This window comes from Chironomus tepperi, unplaced genomic scaffold, assembly GCF_022539635.2.
Source record: "Chironomus tepperi strain 1889 unplaced genomic scaffold, CSIRO-AGI_Ctep_v1 contig_13, whole genome shotgun sequence".
Classification (NCBI taxonomy): domain Eukaryota; kingdom Metazoa; phylum Arthropoda; class Insecta; order Diptera; family Chironomidae; genus Chironomus; species Chironomus tepperi.
In genome coordinates this window covers 925,612-945,099 of record NW_027226135.1, presented here as the reverse complement: position 1 = coordinate 945,099, position 19,488 = coordinate 925,612, and the positions used below count along the sequence as shown (strand labels likewise).

The 19,488-nt window shown below is 38.5% G+C and overlaps 8 protein-coding genes across 8 annotated transcripts; 2 read left to right on the top strand and 6 right to left on the bottom strand.

The window, feature by feature from the left end:
• Window positions 1-307: 307 nt before the first annotated feature.
• On the bottom strand, window positions 308-1,597 carry LOC139090831 (uncharacterized). The gene is made up of 2 exons (XM_070640668.1): window positions 1,355-1,597; window positions 308-1,121 (listed from the first exon to the last, which is right to left on the bottom strand). Exons 1-2 carry the CDS (start codon window positions 1,516-1,518, stop codon window positions 491-493), a joined length of 795 nt encoding a protein of 264 aa, XP_070496769.1. The 5' UTR covers window positions 1,519-1,597; the 3' UTR covers window positions 308-490.
• A 798-nt stretch (window positions 1,598-2,395) lies between these two features.
• LOC139090923 (apolipoprotein D-like) lies at window positions 2,396-4,271 on the top strand. The gene is made up of 3 exons (XM_070640813.1): window positions 2,396-2,550; window positions 2,611-2,936; window positions 3,854-4,271. Exons 1-3 carry the CDS (start codon window positions 2,543-2,545, stop codon window positions 4,102-4,104), a joined length of 585 nt encoding a protein of 194 aa, XP_070496914.1. The 5' UTR covers window positions 2,396-2,542; the 3' UTR covers window positions 4,105-4,271.
• A 528-nt stretch (window positions 4,272-4,799) lies between these two features.
• On the top strand, window positions 4,800-5,702 carry LOC139089757 (germ cell nuclear acidic protein-like). The gene is made up of 2 exons (XM_070639360.1): window positions 4,800-4,979; window positions 5,052-5,702. The coding sequence occupies exons 1-2, from the start codon at window positions 4,800-4,802 to the stop codon at window positions 5,700-5,702; spliced, it is 831 nt and encodes a 276-aa protein (XP_070495461.1).
• Window positions 5,613-6,862, bottom strand: LOC139090905 (circadian clock-controlled protein daywake-like). The gene is made up of 3 exons (XM_070640789.1): window positions 6,698-6,862; window positions 6,220-6,309; window positions 5,613-6,157 (listed from the first exon to the last, which is right to left on the bottom strand). The coding sequence occupies exons 1-3, from the start codon at window positions 6,805-6,807 to the stop codon at window positions 5,722-5,724; spliced, it is 636 nt and encodes a 211-aa protein (XP_070496890.1). The 5' UTR covers window positions 6,808-6,862; the 3' UTR covers window positions 5,613-5,721.
• A 1,684-nt stretch (window positions 6,863-8,546) lies between these two features.
• Window positions 8,547-10,772, bottom strand: LOC139090871 (protein takeout-like). The gene is made up of 4 exons (XM_070640729.1): window positions 10,616-10,772; window positions 10,412-10,559; window positions 9,962-10,051; window positions 8,547-9,012 (listed from the first exon to the last, which is right to left on the bottom strand). The coding sequence occupies exons 1-4, from the start codon at window positions 10,674-10,676 to the stop codon at window positions 8,571-8,573; spliced, it is 741 nt and encodes a 246-aa protein (XP_070496830.1). The 5' UTR covers window positions 10,677-10,772; the 3' UTR covers window positions 8,547-8,570.
• A 1,283-nt stretch (window positions 10,773-12,055) lies between these two features.
• Window positions 12,056-13,722, bottom strand: LOC139090881 (protein takeout-like). Its single transcript, XM_070640741.1, has 4 exons — window positions 13,563-13,722; window positions 13,267-13,414; window positions 13,051-13,140; window positions 12,056-12,591 (listed from the first exon to the last, which is right to left on the bottom strand). The coding sequence occupies exons 1-4, from the start codon at window positions 13,621-13,623 to the stop codon at window positions 12,153-12,155; spliced, it is 738 nt and encodes a 245-aa protein (XP_070496842.1). The 5' UTR covers window positions 13,624-13,722; the 3' UTR covers window positions 12,056-12,152.
• Window positions 13,723-14,371: 649 nt separating this feature from the next.
• On the bottom strand, window positions 14,372-16,079 carry LOC139090913 (protein takeout-like). Its single transcript, XM_070640801.1, has 3 exons — window positions 15,807-16,079; window positions 15,191-15,280; window positions 14,372-14,899 (listed from the first exon to the last, which is right to left on the bottom strand). The coding sequence occupies exons 1-3, from the start codon at window positions 15,902-15,904 to the stop codon at window positions 14,464-14,466; spliced, it is 624 nt and encodes a 207-aa protein (XP_070496902.1). The 5' UTR covers window positions 15,905-16,079; the 3' UTR covers window positions 14,372-14,463.
• A 1,303-nt stretch (window positions 16,080-17,382) lies between these two features.
• Window positions 17,383-19,036, bottom strand: LOC139089746 (protein takeout-like). Its single transcript, XM_070639348.1, has 4 exons — window positions 18,973-19,036; window positions 18,487-18,634; window positions 18,204-18,293; window positions 17,383-17,856 (listed from the first exon to the last, which is right to left on the bottom strand). The coding sequence occupies exons 1-4, from the start codon at window positions 19,034-19,036 to the stop codon at window positions 17,418-17,420; spliced, it is 741 nt and encodes a 246-aa protein (XP_070495449.1). The 3' UTR covers window positions 17,383-17,417.
• Window positions 19,037-19,488: the final 452 nt, after the last annotated feature.

The window sequence follows — 19,488 nt, the reverse complement described above, 5'->3', positions numbered from 1 at the left end:
GGACCGTTCATTCATTACATAACAAGGGGGTATTGAAGGGTTAAGAGGAATATTGATGGAGAATTAGCTATGGATGAGGAACAAAGAGACATGGGGGACGAGGGGGTCGATTTATCGGATTAAGTAATCAGCACAAATCATCAAAATTTGACATGAATTAAATAAAATTTTATTTTCTTAAAAAATAGATTTTTTTTGCATTATTTTCTCTAAAATTTAATTGCAATTTACAGTTTTAGTAGCTTTGTGTTGATTTTTCATATTACTGGACATATTTACAGTACAAATGCATTTTATGGTGAACATGCTGATCTGAACTGGACTGATCTGGTCTAAACTAGAGCTAGTAGGACACCAATGTGGATGCCATATTTGTTTCGACTTCCACAAAGTCCAAACTCCACTATTCAGGCTTCCAGAGCACTCAGCTCATCATCTGAGGGTCAGCAGGTCCTCTACCCTCTTCAATCTCCTCCAACCCCATAAACACCTAATCATAATCACTATCCGACGAATAATATTTCCTCTTTTTACTCGATCTCGCTCTCTCACTTCCACTTTGACTGTCCATACCCTTTAATTGACTTAATACCTTTGTCGTCAGTTCCGAACTTGACGGTATTTTATAATCTGGATTCAATGTGCTCACAAAACTCTTAAAATGTTTCGAGTCAATTATGTCAAATGTTAAATTACATCCAATAAGAAAGCTCGACAATGCAGCATCAATTGATGAATTTTCAGACCGTCTTTTATGGACCTGCGATGTCCGTCGATGTCTTCGGATGTCCTCATCAATTATATCCATTGTTGTCGGTTCCGTTTGTACAACTTCATCCTCATATGTCTCTAAATTTTGTGTCTGTGTCCATAGCACTTCCTGTCGTGGATCTTCCTCATATTCCTCAATTTCTATTTTACTGATTTGCGGTGATGTGTTGTGCTGGATGATTGTTGATGTTTGTGGCATTGATGATGGCTGAATTTGTGTGATTGTTAGGGTTTGTGGCTGCTGTTGGAGCTGCTGAACTGGCTGATACGTTTGTTGGATTATTGTCGGTTGGGAGATTGTTGGTGATGTGATTTGGACGCTGCCGCATTTCTTCCGGTGGGCTAAGAGTCTAAAATTGGAAAATGGGTGGAATTAGATGGTTTTGAGGATGTTAAGGCTGGATATTGATGGGTTTTGGGTATGTCAAGTTGAATTCAACAATTTGAAGCAAATTCCATCACTAGAACTGGCTTTATGCTTTAAAAAATCTCAATTCAGTCAATTTCTGGAACATCAAGCAGGGTCACATGACACCCAACCCCAAACCCCTCACATACCCCCTCCAACCCCCCCAAAACTCACCTCGATATCGTCGTATTCTTAAGTTGATTAAAACATTTTAAACATTTTGCCACCGATTTGCCTTTATCGCCTTCAACCTTCTCAAAATGATACAAGTTCCATCCCTCATGTGTCGGTCGACCGCCGGCCTTCTTCGTTTTATTCAATTCGTCAACCTTCAGCATTTAATTAATTTTTTTGAGAGAAATAAAAATTGAAAATAATTTTTTTTTTATTGAGAGTTTGTTTATGTTTGTGGTGCAAAGTTTGGAGGGAGATAGATCGTGAGAGGAATTGCTGAACGTACGCTGGGAATTTGAATTTATTTTGTAACGGTTTTTTGGAGTTTTGGGGTTTGGAGCTTAAATTGTTGGGTTTTGAGGGAATTTTGGGGTCAATTTGAAGGTTTTGGGGCAATTTTTAGCTTTTTGGGGTTCTATTCCTGAATGTCCAGCTTTTGTGGCAATTCGAGCCTCAATTTTTGGATATTATGACAATTTTTGCCTCAATTTTAGAGTTTTGTGGCTCAAATTTTCAGCTTTTAGAGCCTCAGTTCTTCAATGTCCAGCTTTTGTGGCAATTTAAGCCTCAATTTTCAGCTTTTGTGGCAATTTGAGCCTCAATTTTTGGATTTTGTGGCAATTTAAGCCTCAATTTTTGGATTTTGTGGCAATTTAAGCCTCAATTTTTGGATTTTGTGGCAATTTTCAGCTTTATGAGCATCAATTCCTCAAATTTGTGGCAATTTAGGCCTCAATGCAGCTGTAGCAGTCATAATTAGGAGTGTAGCCAATGAGAGTAGGGCCAGCTGAACCTCACCCTCCTCTAGACAGCCCCCTAAGTCGCAACATCCATTCCACAGCCTCAAATTCATAAGAAATCCCCAAAAAATCTTAAAAAACCTGCAAAAAATCATGAAAAAAATCTCAAAATTCAATACAAGTTCACCAAAAATCCATAAATTTGATCGACCATCGGAAGTAAAATCATCAAAAATTCAAAACAATTCCAGTACTCACACATCAAGCTTAGAAAACATCAAAAAACAACAATAATGTCTAGTTGTAATAATTACAAATAAGATAAACAGTATATCTACGTGTAGAACATACAAAGAATCGTCAATTTGTGTTTTCTTTTCAATCGTGAAGCTTGTGCTCTGCATTTTTGTATATAAATATCAAAGTTTAGAAGAATCTAGACGTTCCAATGACTAAGTAAGTCTTATAGCACATCCAAAAAAACCTCAAAATTTTAATTATGTCAATTATTTCCAGCTACATTGCCTTAATTGTGCTTATTTCAATATTTCACTCGTCACAGTCCCAAGTTCCCGGATTTGGTCGATGTCCAGCCGTTAATATAGTCCAGAACTTCGATGTAGCCCGCTACATGGGACTCTGGTATGAAGTCCGAAAATATCCATTCATCTTTCAACTTGGCGGTAAATGCACAACTGCTGAATACACTTTACAGGCTGATTCAACTGTGAAGGTTGTTAATACACAAGTACGTAATGGTGCTGAAGATTCTGTCATTGGAAGTGCAACGCTTGTTAAGCCGGGTGTTGGATCGTTGACTGTTACGTTCCCACAGGCACCATGTGAGTTAATTTTTGGGGTATTTGGGAATTTTTGAGGGGGATTTGTAAGAATATAGCCGGTACGCTTAGTGTTGTGGCTTTCAATCCCGGGATCAATATGTAATGAATCTAGGGATCAATACTGCTGCCCTAAAGGAATCAATCAAGGGATTGAAAGCTCTACTTAGTAGAGATTTGGGTAGGTTAGGGGTTATCTTCTCTGAAAAGGGCATTGAGTAGGAAATGTGGCATATTCGGCTGCTTGTCAGCATGACTCCGAATTTCACCAAATCTGGACCTAGGGATGTAGCTAGAAGTGCCCTAGAAAATTGAAGTTTTTTTCAAAAATGGAGAAAAGTCCCCGTAAATTGAATGTGCGTCTGTCTGCGACCTACCTGGATCTTTCGACCAACCTGGATCTAGCGACAAACCTGGATCATGAGGCAAGCCAGGATTATGCGGCCAACCTGAATCAACCTAAAACCACCTCAGTCATGCCAACCTGAATCATATTTCGACCATAATTCTTCAACTTGCTAAAGGTTCCCGATGCCGAGACCGAGACCGAAACTGCAACCAAGATCGCATGGGAATTATTCGATGTCTTGGTTTGGGTCATTCTTGAGAACGAGACCAAGACCACCTAGTCCTCTACGACCTCATCTAGTCTTAGAGTCAGAGACTTTTGATATCTGGGTAGTCTTGGTCTGGATCTCGAGACTGCATGGAAATTCTTTTAAGGTCTTGGTTTGTGCCCTTCTCGAGACCGAGACCAAGACTTATCAGTCCTCAGGGTCATCTAGGTTTAGAGTTTGTAGAGTTCTAGTATCTGGGTAGTCTTGGAGACTTCCCGGCTAGTCTTGGCCTCGGTTCGAACCTAAACATTCAACCCAACCTCAAAATACCCCTTAATCATTAACATCTTCTTTCCATTCCAGTCACATCCGAAGGCAACTACAACGTCCTATACACCGACTACGAGAGCTTAGCAGTCGTCTACAGTTGCAGTAGCTTCTTAGGATTCTTAAATGCAAAATCTATGTGGATCTTGACACGTGAGCGCTTCCCATCAACTGACGTCATCGAGAAAGCATATGAAGTACTAAGAGACAACGACGTGTCCACAATTTTCATATCACAAACAAATCAAAAGGAATGTGCCGAACGAGTCAAGTTTAATGCTGTTTAGATTGACGCACTTTGGCATTTAGTCAGCAAAAAACAGGCTGGGTTTGATGATAAGTTACGTCAACAGCCATAAAAATGTCAAAACTTACAGTTCCACGACATTTACACGTGATTTAATGTCAAATTGTAAAAAAACAAGAAAAAATAGATAAAATTATGTACATAGCACTGCTGTTTCTTTTATTCATTATCTTAAATTGTCTGCAAAACTGTTTGTTATTTACAATTTTATTGGAATACAGAGAGTCAAGGCCAGACTTATAAAAAAACTGCAGAGCGGAAGAAAAAAAAGTGAGAATTTTAGGTGAATTAATTGGTTGTATGCGGAATTGAGTCTTTTTTTGTTGCTGTTTTGTATGCATGGGGGTCGTTCACTTATGATGTAACGTGATTTGATCCACTTTTTAACCCTGAGAAGCTGTTCATTTACTCGAGACGAAACGCATGGAGAGGCGCATGGAGAGTCGCATGGAGAGGCGCATGGAGAGGCGCATGGAGAGGCGCATGGAGAGGCGCATGGAGAGGCGCATGGAGAGGCACATGGAGAGGCGCATGGAGAGGCGCATGGAGAGGCGCATGGAGAGTCGCATGGAGAGGCGCATGGAGAGGCGCATGGAGAGGCGCATGGAGAGTCGCATGGAGAGGCGCATGGAGAGGCGCATGGAGAGGCGCATGGAGAGGCGCATGAAGAGTCGCATGGGGAAAGACACATGGGGAGAGGCGCATGAAGAGACGCTTGGAGAATCGCATGGAGAGGCGCATGGAAAGGCACATGGAGAGGAGTATGGAGAGGCGCATGGGGAACCGCATGAAGAGGCACATGGAGAGACGCATGGAGAGACGCATGGAGAGACGCATGGGGAACCGCATGGAGAGGCACATGGAGAGGAGCATGGAGAGTCGCATGGAGAGGCGCATGGATAGGCGCATGGAGAGACACATGGATAGGCGCATCGAGAGTCGCATGGAGAGGCGCATGGAGAGGCGCATGGAGAGGCGCATGGAGAGGCGCATGGAGAGGCGCATGGAGAGGCGCATGGAAAGGCGCATGGGGAGACGCATGAAGAGGCGCATGGAGAGGTGCATGAAGAGTCGCATGGAGATGCGCAAGGAGAGGCGCATGGAGAGGCGCATGAAGAGGCGCATGGAGAGGTGCATGAAGAGTCGCATGGAGATGCGCAAGGAGAGGCGCATGGAGAGACGCATGGAGAGGTGCATGGAGAGGCGCATGGAGAGACGCATGGAGAGGCGCATGAAGAGACGCTTGGAGAATCGCATGGAGAGGCGCATGAAGAGGCGCATGGAGAGGCGCATGGAGAGTCGCATGGAGAGGCGCATGGGGAGGCGCATAGAGAGGCACATGGAGAGGCGCATGGAGAGACTCATGGAGAGACTCATGGAGAGACTCATGGAGAGGCGCATGGAGAGTCGCATGGAGAGTCGCATGGAGAGGCGCATGGGGAAACGGATTGGAAGACGCATGGGGAAACGGAAGGACATAAATTCAACTTAAACTACAAAAATTCTTCAATTTTATTTAATTTTTCATCACAATTTCATCATTACATGACACAACAAATGTACAATCCCCAATATTAACCTAACTTATGCACATCCACTAAGGAAATAGCTCATCATAGCTCGCATGCTCAACGATGCTATTCGATATTGATGTAAATACACTCGACAGTTCAGCTTCCAATTGTGGATAAATGTTTGATGATAAATTTTCGGGGCTGTTTTCCAGTAATGTCGTGACAATTTCGCCAAGAACCTTATTGCCGCCAAATAAGTTTGTAATTTCGACAATTTTGAATCCACCGCGCTTAATTTTAATGCTGAATGGTTCAAATTTGATGAATTCTTTGCCATTTTTCAGGTATTTGTTGGCCTTCATTGTGACTTTTGCTTTAGAATTTGTGTGAAGTGTGTGAAGGAGGCCGTCACTGGCCACGACAGATCCAAAGAAGTTTAGATTCATTTTGTATTTTGCATATACGTCGAATTTCGTGAGGGTAAGGAGGATGTCAAATCGAAGGTCATCGACATTTACACTGGAAATGGACAGAAATTGATGTTAAGTTTGGGGAGGGTTAAGAAAGGAATTTGGACTTACCGAAGTTTATCAATCTTGAAATTTGAAGATCCATAGACATTGACATCAGTTAGATGAACCTTGAGGTTGCCGTCTTTTCCAAGAATCAGCCTAAGTATGGAATGGATGCAAATATATAAATTTAGAGCTAAAAATCGACTCGAAAAAGTAGACTCAAGTCAACTTGACTTGACTTTTACTTGACTCAAGTCAACTTGACTTGACTTTTACTTGACTCAAGTCAACTTGACTTGACTTTACTTGACTTTACTTGACTTTACTTGACTTTACTTGACTTTACTTGACTTTACTTGACTTTACTTGACTTTACTTGACTTTACTTGACTTTACTTGACTTTACTTGACTTTACTTGACTTCATACAAAATCCGAGTCGATTTCGAGCCATTTTTGCCTTACTTAACGCTCTAAGCTCTTGGGAGTCAAGTCGTCAATTTTTACGTTACATAATTAGTGAATTAGCCCCCAAAAATACTCACTGTTTGATATGAAACGGCTCTAAAGTTGGAACCCGGAAGCCACCGCCTAAATCTCCAGTTGCAAAACCAGGTGCAATTGCATTTATGGCTTGAACAACACATTCACTCATATTTGGATGATTTCTACGACATCTTGGAATTGATGGAGCTGGAAAGAGAATATTGGGTCACATTTAACACATTTTGTACACAGCATAGACACAGAATTTGAACAATTTCAAGGTTTTAGACAAATTTTGAAGCAGATGACCAAATTGACAGACTGCACGATAATAGGGCACAGGTAGCCCAAGACAGTTCTAAACCGTACTTACGCAAAACACAATTTATTTCACCAAAAAATACAAAAAATATTGCAACTAAATACAAAAATTTCATTTTATTTCCTCTCAATTTTCAAACAGCACCAAAACTTAATTTTGTCAACTTTACTGTGTCACTTCCCTAATCAAACTGAATGCAGATAACACTATTTAAATTGATACTATTCTGCATCTTGTTATGAGGAATCAATCATGCGGAAATCTTTAACAAACTAGTTTAAAATTCATTCTCAGACTTGTCATTAATTAGTAAGTCAAACAAAAAAACTGACTTTGAGTTATCAATTCTCAGTCCATAAGAAAAGGTTTGAGAACCATTGGAACCATTGCATAATATTTAACAGGTTTTTGATTAGAATGTAAATTAGTTCTTCTTAAAAATAGACTTAATGACGATAAAATTGATATAGACGCCGTAGATTATACTATTCTTAAATCTTTGTTGTATCCAATCTGTTCTGGTTTATCTGGTCTAAAATAGCCGCAGATATTTTGGAAAAAATAAAAGAAGTTGAAGGACATTTAAATAGAAAATGATGATCAAGTTTATTGTCTTATGTTACGTAATTATTTGGAAGATTTATTCGAGTTATGGAATTTGAATTGAGATTGGAAAAAGAATCAATAAGGATCAGTCTTGAGCAATCTGTGTGCCACGGTACAGTAGTAATTACTTAATTAATGGAACCATGCTTAGATGTGGAGCCTAGGTTTCTACAAAATGCCGTCGATTTGACTCTATTGCTGGCCTGGTGGAGTGTGCCATCAAAAATTCAAGGTCTCGGTCTCAGCATCGGGAATCCTTACCACCGGCCATTTCCGATCACAAATTGTGCAAGAAAACTAAAAAAATTGTCAATTTTTGGTTACGCTGAAGACAATTCTGAAAAATTACACAAAACTTAACGGGATAAGTCACCGATTTTAACTACCGTAGTGGTCTTTCGACTCCATCAAAGCATGATCTTTGCCTATTAGGGAAATAACGAAATTGACAAAATGCAAACCCGGATGAGATTCAATATCCTACTTAGGCTTCAAATCAGAGCATGGTTCCAGTAAGTAAGTAAGTAAAAAACTCACCGTCAAAATGACCGAAAATCCGCCTCCAGATCAGCATGACTGTAACCACAATCCAAATTCGATGCAATCATGTCTCAGGAGAGGGTCAAGCCAGCTTGGACCTAGACTTTCAGTCATTTCATGGCCATGTGAATCCTGAAAATTCAATAAGTATGAAAAACATGCTTTAATGCTGCAATAAGACCAATACGGTGCCTAAAAGCTGCATAATTGCCTTCTTAGGGAACGTAATGAAGTTATCAAGACGTCAATATAAATACCTGGAAGGTATATGTCGTCAAACTGGCCGAAAATCAGGTTCTTTTTCAGTTTGACTTTTCTTTCAGACCAGATTAGAGGCAATTATGCTTAAACATGAGTCAAGCCACCTTATGACCTCATTATCACCCATTACTACTCCGTGCACCTTCCTGAAAATCCAATAAGTAATAAAACACCTTAAATTATGCTTAAAATGAACCTCATCATCATTGTAGTGGAAACATTTCATCATATGTCGTCGTTTCCACAATTTTATTAGCAATATCAGTAAATAATTTTGACAATTCAGACTCTAATTGTGGATATACATTCTTATAAACAAAATCAGGATTATTAATCAGCAATGAATGAACAATTTCCTCAAGTGCCTTATTACCACCGAATAAATTTGATATTCTAAGTTTCGTCACCGTTCCACGATCAAATTTAATCTTAATTGGATCAAATCGAATCTTTTCAATTCCATTTTGCATAATTCGTCGTCCTCTTAATGGCATGATGAGTTTGGCGCCGGTATGTTCGGCAAAATAGTCTCCATTGCTTTTAAGACGTGCACCGAGGAAGTTGAATTCCATACGATATTTTGAGTGTATTTCAAATGTCGGAAGTGCAACAAGGGCATCGAATTTTAGTTCTTGTGCATTTGCGCTGTTGATGGTGAAATTTGTGGATTAAAAAAACTTGTTTTTTTTGTAGAAAATATTCAAAATAAATGTTCAAAATTAAATGTTAGAGGTGGCAATGACTTTGCAGATATTGAGGTAAATAAACAAATTATAAGGATGATATATAGTCAGGGGTGTTTTTTCAAGTCGCAATAAATCCACGTCAGTTTAATACTTCTTTGATTAGATTATTGGCCGTATTCAAGGTTCTCAGTCGGGGGTGAATTTAAGGAGGCAGGAAAGGTAGTCGGACATGTTGTTATGTTGAAAGTCAAGAAAGAAGCTGTACGTGACTTAATAAATCACATTTTACGCTTAATTAAAGCACAAATCGGGTAATCAGTCCAAAAATCTGAACTAAACCGGCATTGCTATGACGTAGCGACGAATTTAAATTGAAATCTAAGACAACAACAAGCCGGAGTTATACCGGTTCGGGATTAGATTGTTGATCGATTTGTGCTGTTTGGATGAGTTAAGGTGATGATAAGTTATGGTAAATTAAGGTGAGTCATTGATCGTAATTGATTTGTAACGACCCGCAAAATAAGTAAGTAGGGATAAGTTAAAGATGAATAATGAACAGGTAAAATAGTGTTGTAGCTGTGTGAGAGACAAAAGCTTGCTATACCGCCGTTGGTTGAAACCCACAAGGGAAAAGGCGTTCTGGTGCTTCAAAAGGAAGATTAAAACTGAAAATTTGTACAAGCCTTGTGATTTGTTCGGCAATAAAGTCAGATGGAAGGTCTTTTGTAACAATCAAAGCTCCAATTAGGAGAACGGTTCCAGTAAGTTCTAGTAAGTTGGTAATAAGTAAGTAAGTAATAAACTGATTCAATAATTGAAACCATAATGCCAGTCAGGGTCGTATTCAAGAAGAAAAGTGGCAGGTATGGGCCAATCAGGAGTACAAAACTATGGTTATAGCTTACCGTAGCTTATCAACCTTGAACTTTGATGTTCCATAGATATTCAATCCTCTAAGATGAACCTTAAGTCCTCCATCATCTCCATAGTTTAGTCTAATTGTGATAAATTAATAGAAAAATTGTTAAAAATTATTCAAAAAGAAGTCAAGTTGTCCAGAAATGGCAGCACAATTGGAATCGGACTCTACTGGACTCCAAAGTAGTCAGGCCTTTGAAGTTCGGACTCTAAAAATCCAAAAAAACCGAACTCCATGGAGTCGGACTCCACTTTTTTTGGAAGATGGACTTTAATCAGACTCCATTGAACCCAAACTTCAAAAATGTCGCCCTGCCAACCTTAACATTGCCAAGCATTGACACTAAAAACCATTTTATCCGATAAAAACTAAACTTTCACCCGAAAAAAACAGAAATTTCAGTGTCAATGCCTTAAAAATTCCCATCAAAACTTACTCTTTGATAGTAAATGGCTCCAATTTCGGCACTATCCATCCTCCCCCTAAGTCACCAGTTGCAAATCTCGGCTGTAGAGCTTCAATTGCATTTACTATACATTGACTCATGTTTGGATGATCTCGTCGGCATCTTGGTATTGTTGGTGCTGAATATTGAAGAGAATTTTTAGTTTTTTATTGATTTTTTGATGGATTTACTTACGTAATGCACCAAAAGCTCCATTAATTGAGTATAAAATTGTTAATATAACAAATTTGTTCATTTTTTTAGCTTAATTAAGTCAATTTAAATCTAAATGTTCATCAATAATCACTGAATTAAGTCTTAAATCGGAACTAACTTCCTAAAATTCACAAAATTTTCCTGCTTCGATCTCAACGCTCTAAACAGCAGCTCTTAACTAAATGCATCAAATACAATTTTTGAGGCTTTTTAACACCAAAATCGATTAGAATATTTTGTTGAGGAAGAGCAAGAGTCGCCGGATAAAACGAGTTTTTTGTGTTTAATAAACAAGAATCGTCATGCTGAAATAAAAACTTAAAAATAAATTAATTCAATATTTGATGTTATTTGCAAGATTTTTTTTTTTGTGGACATTCTTTGAATTTTGAATTGGATTTAAATTTTTTGATATTTTTGCATAAATATTCTTGATGAGTAAGCGAGATTTGAGATTGTGGAGTCAGAGGTTGGGAACCTTTCATATTTTAAGGCACATCTTATCAGGTCATACTTACTTACTTATTTACCTCTCAATTGAGATCCATGGCCTCCCTCAGTCGGTGACTGAAGCTGACTCTATCGATGGCTACTATTTTCCAATTACCAATTCCAATTGTGATACTATCGACTCTATCGACAGCTTCTTTTCATGAGTTAATGGCATTTTCAAACCTTTTTGGAGACGCTCGCACACACCAGCACGCGGAAAACTAGTCACGGTACACTAGTTGCCCAACTCGACAATGTAGATTGAGATTGAGATTATGACGTATTTTTGACGAATTATTGGACATTTTGACAAATTTTAGTTGATTTTGGTCAATTTGTGATGTATCTCCTAAACAAGCTAATCTCGATATATGCTAGACTTAACTGAGGGTGACCAGACGATTTTTGTATAATATCGAGACATTTCTAAGTTTGACACTATTGAGGCTCTTTTGGAATATTTTGGGTCTTAGTATTCAAGTCTTAGTATTAGTTGGGCGGCCATCTGCTGTATTTTTACCAGGACGCTGCTGTACTTTTCAGCATTGATGCTGTGTCCCGACAAAGCCTCAAAATGTCCCAACAAGTCGAAAACTCCATACAAATTTTGGAATTGTGGATAAATTATCATGAACATTTTTGTTTTGAAGGTCTGGTTTCAAGCCCAGGACTGACAATATTAAGGAGAAAAGTACAGCAACGTCTTGGTTAATATACAGCTCACTCAAACTTAACTCTGCATCCAACTCGATCGAATTTAGCCGAAATTTATGCAAACACTGAGGAAGTTAATTGATATTCCATCCGGTATATTTTTTGTGTGTATATTTCGAATACATAAATTGTGTTTGACGAGGGCATCAAACTTTAGTTCCTTTATCACTTAACGCTGTGAATTATGATTATAGGAAGTAGATCATGCTGAGATAAAAGACATGAAAATTAATTAATTTATTGATATAAATTTTTATTAAAATTAAGCATAAATCTGTCAAATTTATTGTACATTTTAAGTCAGTTCCGCTCACACAGGAAACATCTCATCAAATGACGTATTTTCAAGAATTCTATTAGCAATATCCGTAAATACTCTCGATAAATTTCCCTCAAATGCCGGCCGTACATTCGACGACGAAAAATCTGAATTGTTAATCAGCAGCGTATAAATTATATCCTCAATAGCTTTATTTCCACCAAACAGGTTCGAAAAGTTCAATTTTGTAACTTTAAACTGCAGAATTTGCACAGCAATTGGATCAACTCGGATGACTTCAACTCCATTCTTAGCTGTACGTCTCAGCCTGATTGGAACTAAAATTTTCATATTTTCATGATTTATGAAAAAGTCGCCGTTTGTGTTAAGCTTATTGCCAAGAAAACTAAATGCCATTTGATATTTGGCTGTTGTTGTCAGCTTTGGAACTGTTATGAGGATGTCGAATTTGAGATCGTTGATGTTGGCACTAGAAATTGAGGGGAAAATGGAATTAGATTTGCAATTTAGAGGGGGAGGGTGAGGTGGGGGTAAGGTAGAGTGGAGGGTAGGGTGAAGAGTAGGATGGGGGTAAGGTGGATGGTAGGGTAGGGTTTTCTAGAGTGGGGTATTCTAGGGTGAAGGGAAGGTTAGGGCAGAGGGTAGGTTGAAGGGTAGGGTGAAGGGTAGGGTGAAGGGTAGGGTGAAGGGTAGGGTGAAGGGTAGGGTGAAGGGTAGGGTGAAGGGTAGGGTGGAGGGTAGGATGAAGGGTAGGGTGAAGGATAGGGCAGGGTACGATAGGGAAGAGTAGGATAGAGCAAAGTAGGATAGGTTGAAGGTTAGGGTAGGTGGAAGTGGATGGGAGGATAGGTTTGAGTAAGAGAAGGGGTGTAGGGAAATTGAGTGACCTCACTAGATGCGCCTCTGGTTGTGATAAAAACAAACTTACCGTAACTTATCAATTTTAAAATTGGATATCCCATGCATATTAACACCAGTAAGTCGAACTGCAATTCCTTCATTTTCATTGAATTTTAGTCTATTTAGAAAATAATGAGATGACATTACTAGATCCAAAATCCGGCTTCAGACTGGCATGACTTTGGCTAAGTGCCGGATTCGGTTTGAATCCATCATCATGCCAAAGTCATGTCGATTCACTTACTCATTCACAAACAGTGGATCTATTTTAGGCACTGAATATCCTCCACCAATGTCTCCAGACACCAATCTAGGCTTTAATGTCTCAATTGCACTTGCAATACATTGACTTAAATTTGGATTACTTCGTTTACATACTGGAACTGATGGTGCTGTTGATTAATTTGTTAAATTTTGATTATTCATGCTTAATTGATCCAGAGTGTGGCTGTCGACAATCTAATGTTGAAAAACTCGGAATTGAGATGGCCACACTCTGGAATTGATCCTTATTATCCATATAATAAATCCTCAACTTACGTAAAGCACCACATGACACCTTAACAATACCCAAAACTATAAATACTGTAAATTTATTCATTTTAAGCTCCAACTTGTTCCTAAATCACTAAAACTTTCCAGATCTTCACACCAGAATCATCAGAACAACACTAACTTAACTTTATCAAAAAGGAAAGACTTAAATAGCAAATAAGGAACAAACAAGTTCCATCTGTTGATAGTCAGAATGATATCGCAACATTTAAGAACATAAATGCATCAAAAAATTTATTTATTTATTGTGGATGAGTCAAGAATATTTTTATTTAAACTTGTTATTGACGCAAATTTTTGTTGGAAAAACTGGATTTGTGGAAGCGACTTTAGATGGAAAGTCCGAAATAGATGTCGGAGAGAGGCACAGCTGTGGATAGAGATAGTATCACACTTGGAATTGGGAATTGGCAAGCGGTAGCCAGCGATAGAGTCTGTTTTAGGCGACATCTGGCCATAGATCACCAAACTGGATGAAGAAGCCAAGAGCGTCAATCTGTGACTTTAACTTCGACTCCAATGGAACCAAAAATTGAACAAAAATTGGAGTTTAACACCATAAACTACATCAAGTTATTGGCCTGCTTACTTCCTTTGCTTATCTTCGCTGTACATGTGGATCATCTGTGATCCATGGGATATCTGACTTGTTGACAGTATGGCAGTACGGCAGTTGGCTCAGTTGGCTGGATCCAGAGCCAAAATCTAGTCGAGTCGACTTCGAGCTCTGACTTGATTTTAGGGACGGCTGCAATTTGTCATGGTCTCTAAAAAATTCAAATTCTAAAAAACCGTTAAATTTTTATTAATTCCTTTATTTTCCTTAATTAACGATTTTTTACATTTTATTCTGTGTACAATCTTCAGATGCAGACTAAGAACCTCACTATAAGAACATCTCATCAAATGTTGTCGATTCCAGAATATCATTGGCAATTTTAGTGAATATTTTCGATAAATTTGCTTCAATTTCATGCCGAACATTATCACCAATAAACTCCTGATTATTGAGTAAGAATGACAAAATTATTTCCTCAATTGCCTTATTTCCGCCAAATAAATTAGACATTGTCAATTTGAGGACATTTCCTTGCATGAATTTTATTGGAATTGGATCAAATCTCATGACTTCAATTCCATTTTTTACGACACGATTCAGCTTTATTGGCAAGACAATCTTTGAGTTTTCATGTACGATGTGATAATCACCGCTGGTTTTGAGCTGATTTCCGAAAAATTTGAACTGCATTTGATATTTTGCGTATGTTGTGAGCTTTGGAACGGTGATTAGGGCTTCAAATTTGAGGTCTTTCATGTTGACGCTAAAGTGGGGAATTGAGGGGATTAATAAGGAGGAGATTTGTGAGCAGAGTTGGAAGGACTGCAGGGGATGGACTCTATTGGACTCTAAATGGTCCCCAAAGTCTGATTCCACTGAAGTCAGGACGTCTGAACTCTAAGAACATCAAGACTCCAAGGACACCAGGATTCCAAGGACACAAGGACTCCAAAGACGCTAAGGAGTGAGGAACCCAAGAATGTCAGGATTCAAAAATGGAGTAAAGACCCTCAAAAGAGTCCTGCCAACTCTGTCTGTAATGATTAATATTTACCGTAATTTATCGATTTTGAAATTTGAGGTTCCATAAATGTTGGTGTCAGATAAATGGAGGCCAATTCCTTCACCTTCTCCGAAATTCATGCTATATGATGAGAATTGTTGGTAAAAACATGTATAAAATTGTCATCTAAATGGCACAGGTCGGTTAATTGATCCAAAATCGGGTCATAGACCGGCGTCTGACTTGGTGCAGGATTATGGATGCATATTTACTTAGTGGAATCATGCTCTGAGATGAAGCCTAGATTGCTACAAAAGGCCTTCCATCTGACTCTATTGCTTGACTTATTCCAGTGTTTAGAGCTCCAAGACATCTGTTGCCTTGTGTATCTTCATTCTTGACACTTACATAGGGTGGCCAGAGGATTTTCGCTAAATATCGGGACACTTATGGAAAAAAATCGGGACATTTTGAGGATTTGTCGAAACTCAACAGCAAGGCTAAATAGTACAGCACCGTCCCGGCAAAAAAATACAGCAGATGGCTGCCCTACACTAACTGCATGAGCATCTCAAGATTAATATCAACATTTTGGATCAATTAACTGGACTTATGCTATTCAGTCGACATTATCAAGACAGTCAATTCATAGAAACAAAAGACTCACCTTTTAATGAACATTGGTTCAAGTTTCGGCACATGATATCCACCACCAAAATCTCCAGATGCAAAATGTGGCTTCAATACCTCAATGGCCTTTGCCATACAATGACTGATGTTTGGATCATCTCGTTGACATTTTGGAATTGATGGTGCTGTGGATGTAATAGGTGGGGATTATTATGTAGAATTGTAAGGATGTAATTTAGGATTAGAATTGGCAGGACTCCATTTTGGAATCCGACTAAGGTTTCCTGAAGTCTTTATATGTATAAATTCTCGAAACCAAGACCAAGACTGATACTTTCCGGGTAATATCGGTATCGGCATCGAGAAACACTTAATCCGACTCCAATTGAGCTTTTCTGGAGTCCGGACTCAATTGAAGTTGGACTTAATAGTCCAAAGTCCTGCCAACTCTGAATTGACATTAAATTAGTTTAAATTTAGGGACGTGAGTTGGGATGTGAGTTTATCTCGGCACAGCATCGATCGCCAGTGGTGTTGTTAATGAAAACAGAAAGTATTACGAAAGGTGAAACACTTGACCTTTGTTCAACCAGATCGACAGGTGAGCCTCCCCATTAGAATCTACATTACGTAATAAGCCACTACTTACGCAATTTTTCAAAAGACTTTCCAATTAAACCCAAAATGATTAAAACTGAAATAAATTTCAACATGTTTTAGTTTGAAGCAAACTTTCTGAGAATTGAGACTGAACTCTAAGAATACCAATCAAGAACTGAATGAAATATCAACAAGATTATTAGAAATGACAGGTATTTACGTATTATTTGCAATGTTTAAGCTGGTTTTATAGGTTTTTGATGCAATTTATCTGAATGTTCTTTAAGATTGGCCTTAAATGTTAAACAGACAATTTATAAATCCTGTGTTAAGATCAGGAGAGTATTCAGGGGTTAAAGGGGTCTCTAACCTGTCATCCTGTTCATTTTGTACCTGCTCACCCTGTATGTGCACGCCCTATCATGCTATCTACCCTAACCTTGTCCACATTGTTCCTAAAAACTCTGTTTCTGCTCATTTGATTCTGTCCACCCTGCCTCTGTACACTATGTCCCTTTCACTGTCCATCTGTTGCTGTTCATCATGTCCCCGTCGATCTTGTCACTGTCCACTTTGTCCCTCTTCATCCTCACTCTGTCCACTCTGTCCATCCTGTCCACCATGTCTACCTTGTCCTATCTGCCATCTTCTCCACCATATCACTGTGCATCATGTCCCTATCCACTCTATTTCTGTCTACCTTGCTCTAGTCCACCATGTCCCTTTTCATCCTGTCCTGGTCCACACTTTCCCATTCCAACCTGTCTCTGTCCACCTTGTCATTGACCATTTAGTCCCTGTTCATTCTCATCCTGTCCACCTTGTCCTTATCCACCCTGCCATCTTATTCACTATATCCCTGCCCACTATATACCTGTCCATGCTGTCCCTGTCCACCCTCTTACTGTCTACCCTGCCATTCTGTCTTTTACCTGCCATCCTGTCTTTTACCTGCCATCCTGTCTAAATTTAGCACTAAAAAGTCAATATCCTTAAAATTGCTCAAAATTCCAATCTTTATTAACAATTTCCAACATCCGAATCACATTCACAACGGAAACATCTCATCATATGTCGTTGATTCAAGAATCTTATTAGTAATTTCAGTAAAAAGTCTCGACAAATAAGCTTCAAGCGTCGGATGTGTGTTGTTGGCTGCAAATTCCTGATTATTGATTAATATTGAGTTAATTATGTCCTCAAGTACTTTATTTCCATTGGATAAATTGGACATCTTTAGCTGTGTAACTGTCCCGTGATCATATTTAATTTGAAATGGATCAGCACGAATGACTTCGGTTCCATTTTTAAGCACACGATTGAGTTTTGATGAGAAAATAATTTTTGTATTAATTTGTTCTGTGAAATAATTTCCGCTGGTTTTAAGGTTGTAGCCGAGAAAGTTGAACTGCATTTGATACTTGGCGTATGTTGTGAGTTTTGGGATGCTGATTTGGGCTTCGAATTTGAGGGTCTTCATGTTGACGCTAAGGTGGGGAATTGAGCGGATTAATTAAGGGCAGATTTGTGAGCAGAGTTGGGAGGACGACGGGTAATTGGACTCTATTGGACTCTAAATTGACCCCAAAGTCCGATTCTTCTATAGTCAAGCCTCCAAGACTTCCAGGACGCCAGAACGCCTAGGACGTCAAGACACCAAAGACGCCAGAACGCCAAGGACGCCAATGACGTCGAGTACGCCAAGGATGCCAGGACATCAGGACGTCAGGACATCAGGAAGCCAAGACTTCAGGTCGCTTAGACTCCAAAATGGACCAAATTAGACCACCCAAACTGAGTCCTGCCAACTCTGTCTGTAATGATTAATATTTACCGCAATTTCTCAATTTTGAATTTTGATATTCCATGAATATTAGCATCAATGATGCGGATCTTAAGTCCTTGACTTTCACCAAAGTTTAAGCTGTTTAAAAAAGTAAAGAAATGATGGATAATTGAATTTTGGATGAAAATTTAATCAAAAATCCAGCCCCAAACTGACTTATAATTGGTGCAGGATTCGGTTCAAATCCGATATTAAGTCAGAGTCGATCCAGTCTGGTGCATCGATTAACCGACCGATTCTGAATAAATTATTATCCATTTTTAAAACTTACTCTTTAATGTACAGCGGTTCAATTTTTGGCACATGATATCCACCACCAAAATCTCCAGATTTAAATTGAGGCTTCAGGTCTACAATTGCTTTTGCAATGCAATTGCTGATGTTTGGATCGTATCGGTGACATTTTGGAATTGTTGGGGCTGGGTTAGAAATTGAAAGATTTTGGCTGATTAATTAATTTGAGGATTTTGATCATAAATCATTTTGAAATTGATTTTGACGTAGAATGATTTATTTTAAAATTTAGAGCTTGATGTCTATTTGAACGTAATTTGAAGTCAAGTCGACTTTTCCACACAAAATCCAAGCCAAGCTCAGTTAAAATTCCAATTTTTTGCATTTTTAATTAATTTTGATTGATTTTTTTCGGATTAAATCAAATCTGGTCTTTGGCTAGCTGGCATGATATTGACCTGGCCTGGAACCAGTCACTGCTTCATCTATGCAGATTATTACCCAAAGTGTCAGAAATACTTACGTAATTTTTCAATAGATTTTCCAACAAAACCAATAATTATGAGCAAAATCAAAGTAAAATTCATTACGAATAGTCAATATTAAATAAATTTAGAAACTATTTAATTGAAGCAACCACACAAAACTAAATGTGATACTATAATTTAATTTTAAAGCAAGCTACAAAAATTGAATGCAACAAATTCTTCATAATTCATAAGAATTGAAATTTATTTTTTGACATAAAACATATTTTTAGGAAAAAAACCTAATGAATTATTAAAAATACATAATTATTTATTTACTTACTAGGGGTCGTTCATCTTTTTTTGTCAAAAAATGTCACAGACAATCAAATGAGCTCCCCATCAACCTACCGTCCACTAATAAATAAAGAGCATGCTTTCATGGTCAAATTACGGACCATTCTCTTTGTCTGTTAGGATATGATTCGTAACAAAATAATGAGTCGAAATCGAGACACCGTACCAAATTGTAGATCCCGGTCCTTCTTCCCCCTAATCATTCCATAATTCCC

Excerpts from the sequence above, each read along its gene's own strand:
- LOC139090831 (XM_070640668.1), bottom strand. The coding sequence starts at position 1,518 with ATGCTGAAGGTTGACGAATTGAATAAAACGAAGAAGGCCGGCGGTCGA. Across the intron at positions 1,122-1,354 it reads AAGAATACGACGATATCGAG|ACTCTTAGCCCACCGGAAGA; the intron begins GTGAGTTTTGGG and ends TTCCAATTTTAG.
- LOC139090923 (XM_070640813.1), top strand. Across the intron at positions 2,937-3,853 it reads TACGTTCCCACAGGCACCAT|TCACATCCGAAGGCAACTAC; the intron begins GTGAGTTAATTT and ends TTTCCATTCCAG.
- LOC139089757 (XM_070639360.1), top strand. The coding sequence starts at position 4,800 with ATGGGGAAAGACACATGGGGAGAGGCGCATGAAGAGACGCTTGGAGAA. Across the intron at positions 4,980-5,051 it reads ATGGGGAACCGCATGGAGAG|GCGCATCGAGAGTCGCATGG; the intron begins GCACATGGAGAG and ends ACACATGGATAG.
- LOC139090905 (XM_070640789.1), bottom strand. The coding sequence starts at position 6,807 with ATGAGTGAATGTGTTGTTCAAGCCATAAATGCAATTGCACCTGGTTTT. Across the intron at positions 6,310-6,697 it reads GAGCCGTTTCATATCAAACA|GCTGATTCTTGGAAAAGACG; the intron begins GTGAGTATTTTT and ends TTCCATACTTAG. Across the intron at positions 6,158-6,219 it reads TTCAAGATTGATAAACTTCG|TGTAAATGTCGATGACCTTC; the intron begins GTAAGTCCAAAT and ends GTCCATTTCCAG.
- LOC139090871 (XM_070640729.1), bottom strand. The coding sequence starts at position 10,676 with ATGAACAAATTTGTTATATTAACAATTTTATACTCAATTAATGGAGCT. Across the intron at positions 10,052-10,411 it reads GAGCCATTTACTATCAAAGA|ACTAAACTATGGAGATGATG; the intron begins GTAAGTTTTGAT and ends TATCACAATTAG. Across the intron at positions 9,013-9,961 it reads TTCAAGGTTGATAAGCTACG|CGCAAATGCACAAGAACTAA; the intron begins GTAAGCTATAAC and ends CACCATCAACAG.
- LOC139090881 (XM_070640741.1), bottom strand. The coding sequence starts at position 13,623 with ATGAATAAATTTACAGTATTTATAGTTTTGGGTATTGTTAAGGTGTCA. Across the intron at positions 13,415-13,562 it reads GGTGTCATGTGGTGCTTTAC|CACCATCAGTTCCAGTATGT; the intron begins GTAAGTTGAGGA and ends ATTAATCAACAG. Across the intron at positions 13,141-13,266 it reads GATCCACTGTTTGTGAATGA|ACTAAAATTCAATGAAAATG; the intron begins GTAAGTGAATCG and ends TTTTCTAAATAG.
- LOC139090913 (XM_070640801.1), bottom strand. The coding sequence starts at position 15,904 with ATGGCAAAGGCCATTGAGGTATTGAAGCCACATTTTGCATCTGGAGAT. Across the intron at positions 15,281-15,806 it reads GAACCAATGTTCATTAAAAG|CATGAATTTCGGAGAAGGTG; the intron begins GTGAGTCTTTTG and ends CTCATCATATAG. Across the intron at positions 14,900-15,190 it reads TTCAAAATCGATAAATTACG|CGTCAACATGAAAGACCTCA; the intron begins GTAAATATTAAT and ends TCCCCACTTTAG.
- LOC139089746 (XM_070639348.1), bottom strand. The coding sequence starts at position 19,036 with ATGAATTTTACTTTGATTTTGCTCATAATTATTGGTTTTGTTGGAAAA. Across the intron at positions 18,635-18,972 it reads AAAATCTATTGAAAAATTAC|CCCCAACAATTCCAAAATGT; the intron begins GTAAGTATTTCT and ends TTTCTAACCCAG. Across the intron at positions 17,857-18,203 it reads TTCAAAATTGAGAAATTGCG|CGTCAACATGAAGACCCTCA; the intron begins GTAAATATTAAT and ends TCCCCACCTTAG.